The sequence below is a fragment of the Pteropus alecto genome, unplaced genomic scaffold, assembly GCF_000325575.1.
Source record: "Pteropus alecto unplaced genomic scaffold, ASM32557v1 scaffold189, whole genome shotgun sequence".
Taxonomy (NCBI): domain Eukaryota; kingdom Metazoa; phylum Chordata; class Mammalia; order Chiroptera; family Pteropodidae; genus Pteropus; species Pteropus alecto.
The window spans coordinates 1,023,471-1,032,998 of record NW_006442117.1 but is presented as its reverse complement, the minus strand read 5'-3'; the positions used below and the strand labels follow the sequence as shown (position 1 = coordinate 1,032,998).

Here is a 9,528-nt window from a genome sequence, read left to right as displayed (position 1 = left end):
CGCACCCGCCCTCGCTGCCAGTGGTGCCGCCGACGGGAGCCTGGGCGACCTCAGCGAGATCTCCTCGCATTCCAGGTGGGTGCCGCCGGCTGCCGCCTCCTAGGCGCCCCGCGCCTGCTGGGGGCCTGACGCAGGAGCAGTGCGCACAGGGGGCGGGCTGTCACTCGTCCCCTCAGCGACCTGGCTGAAGTCTCCTTGTAGAGTTTGCACTTGAATGTCACGTGTGATTTTATTTTCTTTTCTCTTAAAATTTGAGGGACAGCTAATTACATATTAATTGTTCTTAGACCACTCATCTCCCCTAGTTCTGTCCATGGTCCGTAAATTGTTAGGGGACGTAGCGGCCAGCTGGACAGTACTCCGAAGTTTGGGGGTGGCCTCTGCGCTGTCTGCGCGTGGCCCCAGCGATGCAGGCGCGCGCCCGGCTCTGTCCCTGTGGCCTCTTGCGAGGCGAGAGGCCTGAGGCAGATGGAAAAGGATGGATTAAAAAGCGCAAACCGGTCATTACAAAACAGGACCGGGGATACAGTCCGTCACATCGTTGGGGCTGCGCGTAGTGCCAGGTGGGGACCAGGACTAATCGTGAGGGTCCCTTCGTCCGTTACGTGGACGTCTACTCCACGCTGTGCACCGAAACTAATACGAAGTAACGTCAAGTGCCAACTGTAATGGAAAAGGGGAAAAGGAATAAAATTTGGAAAAAAGAAGGGACCCGAGGCCTTCCGTGCAGCAGTGACGGTGCGTGCGGACCGGCGGCTCCATTTCTAAAGCACGAAGTCGAGTCGAATCCACCGGAATGACGCTGTGGCTGTCGCCGTTTGATACGTAGCGATGAGCAGATCTGAACTCCCGTTCGACGCCAGGCTGTGCAGTGATTCTGAAACGCGTAGTTTGTGATTCCTGCCTTCGGAAATGAGGCAGAGAAACGCGTTGGTTCCGGTCCGGCCGTGGCGGGATGTCCTGCTGCTCACCAGCTGCCGCGGGCATCATCCTCGCATCCGAGCCTTTCCTGACCCAGGACCCTCCCAGTCCTGGGGACAGTCAGGCGACCCGGACAGTCGGGAGGACCGTGGCGGGAGCAGGTCTGAGCGCTGGTGCTCACGCAGCGGCCACGCGACAGCCCCTGTGCCCTGGCTCTCCCTGTCACGGAGGCCGAGGCCACTGCTCGCCCGGACCTTGTCCCCACCTCAGGCAGCCAGTGAGGGGCGGACGTCACTGTCTGAGCGTGCAGCCGCGACTGGCGGGCCGGCATCAGTCGGCCAGCACCAGAGCAGCGGGACCGCGTACCCCGGCCGACGTGCGTGGCACTTGCTCTGCCCTCTTGGTCGGGGCAGAGGGGTGTCCAGGCGGCGTTTTCGTTTCGGCAGGATGTCACTGTGCTCGTTGAGAAGCTCTGAGAAGCTCTGAGCGTCACGGGCGGTCTGTGTGAGACGCGTGCGCTCACACGCGGGCTCACCGCTGCCTCGCTGCCTGGTCCCGCGGTGACACCAGCATCGGTGTCTTAGCATGTTTGACACTCGGGGGCTTTTGTCACAAGCTAAAACTCCACGCCGACCAGTTCACGCAGGAAGGCAGCATGGTGGCTCACGTAACCGAAGAGGTCAGACGTGCCGAGCCAGCAGCAGCTCAGACGACGACACCCAAGGCCGGGGCCCTCCGTCCTGGGCTCCACGTGGCAGCCCCGAGATCCGGTCACTGTCCCGTCGGTTGAAAATGGCCTGGTCACTATGTCCCTGTGTCACAGCCTCCGCGCTCATGCTCCTCTGCAGCCCTGCAGAAGCCCCCTTCAGAAGACACCCCACTCCCAGCGGCTCGTCCTTAACCACGGTGACGGGGGTGCCACTGTTTAAGGCAGGCGGGACCCGGGGCCAGGCCCCGCACGCCATGCGGCTGAAGGCTCGTGAAGAACGCTGCTTCCCCAGGAGAAAACCAGATTTCCTTTCAGCAGAAGGGACAGCAGACACCGGGGGAGGAAGCCTCGGGCGCAGGGGTCGTTTTTAAATAGAAGCTCCTACTAGTTTTTATCAGTTCTCTTTAGTTATTCGACGTTCAATACGTTTAGTAATAAATACCCGAAAGAACATACGCGTTCTGAGTGACTTGAGTTACCTGAGTTGTTCCCGCTGTAATTTCAGGGACAGTTGAAATTGGCCGCACTCTAAAAAGCGTCTTGAGGTTTTATGACCTCGTTCCGTCTCGTTCAGAGTTCAGGAGGTTTGTAAAGCAGCCGACTCCGTGGCGCCTCGGTAGAGGGCTGTAACCTTGAGCCACTGTCAAGGGACGTTTCTCTGGGCGCTGTCGTTGATGAGCAGAAGTGGGCGCGGCTGCGGGGCTCTGAGGCCGGTTCTTGAGCTCGCTGGCCGTTCACTGTCCGGCGGTTCACACCGTTGGGAAGGGCGTAAACCTGCCGGTGGGCTTTCCGACGGGCCGGACGCCGTGGAGGCGCCACGTGGAGTGAGCGGGCCCTTTGTCACCCGGCTGTCTTTTCCTTGCAGTTCTGAGTTGACGGTGACTTTGAAGCCACATTTTAGAGCATCCGTTTAAGCGTGGTGCCCATTTTCCTGGTAGCTCCCCCCGACGGGGTGCAGCCCCCGGAGACCAGGCGCCCGGCCCGAGTCGAACGCCGTCCCTGCCCCGCTCCCCGCGATCCCGCTCGCTCGCGGGACCGGAGCCAACACGGCTGTGACTCGGTGACGCGCCAGCCCCGCCCACACTGCAGCGTTTGTCTCTTTTTCTCCCCAGCGGCTCCCGCCACACGGGAAGCCCTTTGCCTCACTGTCCCAAAGGCACCGGCTCCCTGGACACGTCCACAGTCTACATCGTGGCTCACAGCAGTGGCCCCCCGGGCCCCGGCTCTGTGTCCAAGTCCTACCACAGACAGGGGCCAGCGAACAAGTATGTCATCGGCTGGAAGAAGTCGGAAGGCAGCCCGCCGCCCGAGGAGCCCGACGTGGCCGAGTGTCGGGGGTAAGGTGGCCGGCGGGGCACCCCGGGTGGCCTGGCACGTCGCGGGGTTGGCGGAGCAAACGTCTTTGACCGTTGCATATGAAATGAGAGGAAACCCGTTTTGGGCTCTGAGATTCAAACAGCTGCCTGCGTAGGGAGGCCGAGGCGGTGGCTCGCGATGCAGTGACTGCGGAGCCTGACTCAGCCGGTTCGGGACACTTGGGGTCCCAGAGTCCGTGTGTGTTTTTTAAAATTGCCGCGTAAGCGGCATCACAAAAGAACAGGCACCTGCCCACTGTCACGTGCCTGTGATCACCGCCTCGGCCTCGGCTTCAGTGGGGGCAGCGAGGGAGGCCTGTTCTGTATCCGTTTGAGAAAAGACAAGAGAAGAAATACTGATAACTTATTACACGTGTGAAAACTCTCTCGTTCGTCTTTGACGAGACAAGAATTCACATTCCGAGATTACGAAAGCAAGGCCGGTCAGAGCCGTTCAGCTGTTGGTTTGCTTCATTTTTGAAGGACAGCATTAAAAACAAAGCTCTCACGCACTAAATCCTGAGGCCACTGTGTTCTTCTGTGTCTCCGTGTTCTGACAGTGTCACCGGGCGCGGGGTCCCTGGGGGTGCCCGGGGACGCGGTTTCCAGACGACTCTAGATTCTAAGCTTGGTTAATGAACCAGCACCCCTTTTGTCCCTTAAAAAACGACACCCCCCCCCGCCCCGCTTAGCTGTGGCTAAGCAGTGACATTGCCTTCCAAGAGAAAAATCATTTTCATCTAACACGGAACATGGAATCTTTTTGTTAAAAAAAAATCATGTCAGTAATTGCAAGTGAGCTGTTTAGAAAGTAATTTTACAGAGATAACTACGCTTTTTGTCATAAATGCAAATGTTCTCACGATGATGTTGGTTTTTCTGTCTAACAGAGCCTTCTGTGTGCTTCGCAGAAATTCATGCCAGGCTTTTTATTTTCTGTGAAATAATCGCGGAAGCGTTTTGCACATCGGTGTAAGCACCCTGTTTCAGCGGAGGGCTCCCCTGAAGAGTCAGGAAAAGGGGTCGGCAGCCCATTTAGACATTTTCCACTCGGGAGCCCCCCCAGCCCCCCGAGAGTGTGCACTTTAAGACACTGGTTCACGACACGGACTTTCATTGGGGAGGGGGGCGGTGTCAGGAATGTGTGAGAAGGAGGTGTGCACCCCTGGGGCGCAGTTACTTCCCTCGGCACATGAGGTTAGTGCTGGGGTTCACACCCGGGCTCCTAGCCGCAGGCCAGGCCCCTTCACTGTGTGGGCTCAGCCGGCAGGTGCGGCAGGCACCCCGGCCTTTCCCAGCCAAGCGAAATGCATCTAAGTCCAGAGACGCCGTTGAACGTGCGCGGGGGGCGCCGTGCAGACTGCGCCAGCTGCGCTGGAAATTCTGGCAAAACAGCGTTTGCCAAACCACTGAAAGATGCACTGAGATCAGCCAAGTGCGTGGTGTTTGTACCACTGAGGGTTCGAGAATCCGCACCTCACCGAACACAAAGTGCGACGTCAGCGGCGTCCCCCAGCAGGGCCCCCGAAGTCTTTTCAAAGCGCGTGCTGGAGCCCTCGTTGACGGCTTTAGCCGATGGCGCAGCCCCGCGTCTGAAACGCAGCAGCTGACGACGGCGGCGCGTGCGCTTACCGGGTGACCTGAGCGGGTGCCACGCTGCGTCGTGGTTGGTCCAGTTCCGTCCTCAGCGCGTCTCCGGGCGCGTCCCTCAGCCGCGGTCGTCACCGTCACCGGGCTGTGCGTCCCCCGGGAAAGCCGGGGCAGTTGCAGCCCAGGCCCGCTCTCGGGAGCGGTGGCCTGAGGCAGGACAGAGCTTGGCATTGCTGACGGTGTCCCCGCGAGCAGGTGCCACCCAGCGCCGACGGAACATGCTGCTGTCCCACAGCGTCCTGCGAGGCCCCGGCCCGCGGCGTCTCCGTGGTCACCACGCCAGAAACTCAGGTTCCACCTCGCCTCCCGCCGGACGCTTCGGTCTCGCAGGGCCTCCCCACTCGGTGGCCGTCACCGCGTTCCACGCCCGCGGCCTGGGTTCCGCCACCCAGCCCTGCCGTCTCAGCCCGGCTCCCCGTCGCCCTCCAGGGCCACCATCCGCGTCCGTCGTCGGGCCGGAGGGTTCTCTCTCGCGCGCGCGCGTTCAGGGCTCGTTCGCGTCCCTGTCTGTGGTCTTCCTGAACTTCAGCATTCTCGGGGCGACAGCTGAGCATGGCATGTCTAGTCTTTCCGATTTGCTCTGTGCCTGCTCCCTGCTCCGCCCCGCCACCGAGACCCCTGCGCTTGCAGTGGCTCTGCGTCTCCTGCCCGGGTGAGCGTCCGCCTCAGGCCCCTCCATCCCTGTGGCTCCCTGGCCCGACGGCCCCTCCCGAGCTTCCAGGCTCTGAGGTCGCCGCCACCTCTGACCGAGCCCTGTGACCTCCCACGCGCTGGTCGTCTCTGTCCCAACACACCCCCAGACCGGGGTCCCCCCGGGAGCAGCCGTCCTGCCCTCTGCTCCTCGTGAATGCCTCGGAGTAGACGTGGAGCATATTTATTAACGTGCCATTTCACAGCTTGAGTAAAATTGCCGATTTACCAGAAAAGGCTAGCGATTTTTATCCAAACACGTAAACTAGAAGGGCATGTTTTAATGGTAGCTGCAGCTGACCCTTGAACCATGTGGGTTCGAACTGCGCAGGCCACCCACACATATAAGTAGGTGACAAACTTACTGTGTCGATCAATATGCACAGCACTGTAATTTATCTTACTGTGGTTTGTAACATTTTTTCTCTAGCTTACTTCGTTGTAAGAATGTAGCATACAACGCAAACAACACACAAAATAGGAGTTTACCCACCGCTGTGCCGTCAGTACGCTCCGGTCAGCAGGCGGCTGCTAGTAGTTAAGTTTTGGGGGAGTCAGAGATACCCGTGGGTTTTCGACTGTGCGGGGTAGGCGCTCTAAGCCCTGCGTCGTTGGGGTCACCTGCACAGGTATTGAATCTTTAGCCAAGTGGTTCTTGGTGGGACCTGGAGTTCCCTCCCCGACGTGTCTCCCAAAGCGGAGGGGCCTGAGCGCCTGGCGCCCAGCTCCACCTCGGGGCGAGCGCTGGCTGGCGCAGACGCCACCAGCCCTCCATCGCGTTCCCCCTGGCTTTTGTGCGATGCCCCCTGGGCCACGTGTCCTTCCCGAAGCCCCTACGTTCACGTCGCGCCAGCCCACGAGCCAGCCACGTCTCCGGCGGTGATTCAGCTGTTTGCAAAGCTGCTCTCCACGGCCGGTATTTTCCACACTGTCATCGCGGCTGGGGCTTCAGAACTGAGACCTGACCCACCTCCGGATCAAAGCCGGAGCCGCAGGCGCTTCCGGAGAAGCCGGCGTGAATTTCGCGCACGTCGTGCGAGCGTCTCGTTCTCGCTTCCCAGTGCGTGAGCTGTCGCGCTGGGACAGGACAGCCTCGCTTGTGAAATAGAGCTGTCCCGGCCACACACGACTGCATCCTACGGGTCAGCCTCTGTCGCCCGCCGGCCACAGCGACAGCGCGGCCGCTCACGACCCGCCGTGCCTCGCGAACGTGCGGATGCTCAGATGGCGTTTCCGGAGCGAGCCTTTCAAAGATGACTCCCCACTTTTCTCCGTGGAAGAGAGCTGAAAACAGTAATTCAGCTAGACGGCCTTTTGTTGTCCATAAATACATTTTTATATCCTGATAATTAAGGGAGACAGCTGCTTTATTTATCCAAACAGCTTTGCGAAATTGCTCATAACAAAACGTGCTTGGCACACGCCTGAACTGATTCCTCTTCCGCCCCAGGCTCCCTTGGGGGCCTCTCTCTCCCTCTCTCTGTGGTGTCGGGGTGCGATGCGGGCTGTGGCTGGCTGTCCGGCCACCGAGGAAGGTTCCCTCAGAGGACCGAGGGTGATCTCTGATGAATTACCGGAACCGTTTTCTGACACGGATTAGGAAAGGAAAAACCACGGCCTCGTTTCAGAAGCCGGCTGTCTTTTTTCACCCCCAGGGCTTTGGGGATCTGATTTGGGTTTGAATTATTCAGAAAGGTAACTTTGCAGTTGAGCTCATTCGACCTGGGGCAGCAGCAGCGAACCGACGTGACGGTTGAGACGTGCGTGTGTGCGTGCGGCGCTTGAAACTGGCCGCAGACTTTCACCCCTGACACGACAGGCACTTGACCGACAAGCTGACCGCTCCTCCCGTTCGTTCCGACAGGCTGTACGGCGAGATGGAGCTCCTGTCCGCGGCGAGCCAGCGTCAGCCGGGGGCGGTAGACGCCGTCGCAGAAACGCCACATGTTCTGTCCAAGGACGACTTTGTGGACCTGATGCTTCCCGACAGCCCCGTGGTGGAGGAGGGGAGAAGGAAGGTTGGTGGCTTTTGGGGGGCTTCGAAGTTTCTAGAAGCACTGCAGCAAAGTCCAACGGGACTGAGGTCCCCGGGTCCTCCTGTCTGAGTCTTGCATCGTGACCTGGCCTGCAACGCCATGCACGACTGGCATGTTCGGCGTTTATTGTCAGCAAGCAAGGCGAGCCCAGGGAGTGGGGGTCAGGGTGGCCCGAGGGATCCGGGGCGAGCGTGCGGGCCTGGCCCCGAGTTCTGGCACCAGCGGCAGTCCCCTACGTGACATCGTGCAGGTGACCTGACCTCTTGGCCCAGAGTCCATCTCTCAAAAGGAGACGTGATCCGTGTGCTGCGGAGTAGGCGGGGCGCGGCGGGCCTCCTATGGGCCTGGGCCTAGCAGGCGGCCAGGAGGCGTAGCTGCTGGGGTTCCCAGCCCGGCCGTCGCTGCAGCTCCCGGCCGCTGCCCCTTCCTCCATGTCACCCTGTCCCAGGACTGGGCGGAGGTCGGACGGTACTCTGCCCGAGCGTCCGCGGGACGGAGCTGGGTTGTGCAGCATCTCGGGGGAAGGCCGTCGCAGGCTGACACGCAGCCCCCGTGCCCGAGGCCCACCCGCGCCCGCAGCGTCCAGGCCAGGGTCGGTCACTCGTCGTGCCTGTTAGTTTTAGCTTCGCTGTGATGTCCGTCTCTTAAACCGCTGTGTTAAATACGTACAGTGATTTAGCCAGATCTCCTTTTGCAAATAACTGAGGCCCCAAATGGTGAAACGTGAAGTCTTCATAAATATGGTGGAACCTAGATTTTCTCTCTTCTAATCCAGGGCTCCCCTGCCCCCCCCCCCAAAAAAAAACCCCAGCTTCACCGTATCAGCTGTGAGCAGGGCGAGCCCCAGGCCCCGCGCCTCTGCCTTCCCTGTAGCGAGCGGTCCTGGAGCTAGCCCCGGGCACTCTCCAGTGACACAGCCAGACACCGCCGCGGAGCTGCTCTCCGCCAGGCCTGTGGTCTCGTTCTGAAGGGCCCGCTGGTGAACTGAGGGCAGCGCCCCAGGAGCAGGCGGTCGGATCGAGTCCTCTGAACCCGTGGCACGTCCCGTGGGTCATGCGAACGAGCCAGGGCTGCTGTCCACGAGTGCAGAAAGCTCTGCCTTGAATAGGATTGAATTTCTCCTTGGCGTGTGTGCTTTGTTTTCCTCCTGAGACAGATCACCTCCTTTTCACGGTGTAAATTTGACTCTATATCCGCACACACCCCAGTTCTCATTCATCCGTTGGACAGACGACAGCATGGAAGGAACACACATGATAGAAATATTTTCTGCTGTCTCGTCACAAACGTGAATAGCCGTTTCCATATCCGTTTGCGGCAAACATTCTGGCTTTTACTATTTGTGTGGAAGGAATGAGGTTCAGTATGCAGCAGCCGTTGAAATTCAAATTTACCTAACGTTCCTTGAGCCTTCACGACTCGCCTCCTTGGATGCATCTTCCCCCGTCTGTGACTGAACACGGCGTTTAATGGTCCCTCTAAATGCGGTCGTGAGCAGTTACTGTAATTGGCTGTTCGCAGCCGTAGCAGGCTCGCTTTCGTGAGTGCTCCTTCGGAGTAGGCAATAGTATTTTCCGTGACTGATTCCGTTTTTCTTGATCTGTTTGTAGGGCCTAGAAAGCGACAGTTTTGTTATTAGAACTGATCGAATCTCCTGTGCAGTCGATCAGTACCGGTCACATAATGTTAAGACGCAGTCATTGTCAAATTAACACAAGGCCGCAGGACGCGTGATTTGTGTCACTGGCGAAGCGGGAGCAGCCACTGCTGTAGGGACGTGGAGGGCCCCAGAATGTTCCAGAACATTCCGGAGTGCACGCCTCATTCATGGCGACACGTCATGGACGGCACAGGAGAAAGCTTTCACGGCCACCGTGGGAGCCGAAGCCCTGCGCCGTGCTCGGTGCCTGCAGACCAGGGTCGCAGCCCCGAGCCCGCGAACGCCTGCGGGTACCCGCGGGGACCTGCGGAGTCCCCAGGCCCCTGACGCCTCTCTCCCCTCCGCCCGCTCTGACCCACAGTGCTCCTTCCACGGGGACCTGTCCCCACGGCGCGTGCTGTGCCGCACGCTGTCTGACGAGAGCGTGTGCAGCCACCGCAGGGGCGCCTCGGCCTTCGGCTCCCGGAGCTCCGTGCTGGACCAGGCGCTGCCCGGCGACACGCTGTT

At 59.8% G+C, this 9,528-nt stretch overlaps 1 protein-coding gene across 1 annotated transcript in view; it reads left to right on the top strand.

Moving 5' to 3' along the window:
• Window positions 1-9,528, top strand: part of SIPA1L2 (signal induced proliferation associated 1 like 2) — a 137,978-nt gene that overhangs the window by 106,398 nt on the left and 22,052 nt on the right. The window contains exons 17-20 of the mRNA XM_025039060.1: window positions 1-75; window positions 2,743-2,967; window positions 7,190-7,343; window positions 9,383-9,525. The exon at window positions 1-75 is cut by the window's left edge and continues 305 nt beyond it. Coding sequence (XP_024894828.1) covers window positions 1-75; window positions 2,743-2,967; window positions 7,190-7,343; window positions 9,383-9,525 — 597 coding nt within the window. The remainder of the gene's footprint in view (window positions 76-2,742; window positions 2,968-7,189; window positions 7,344-9,382; window positions 9,526-9,528) is intronic.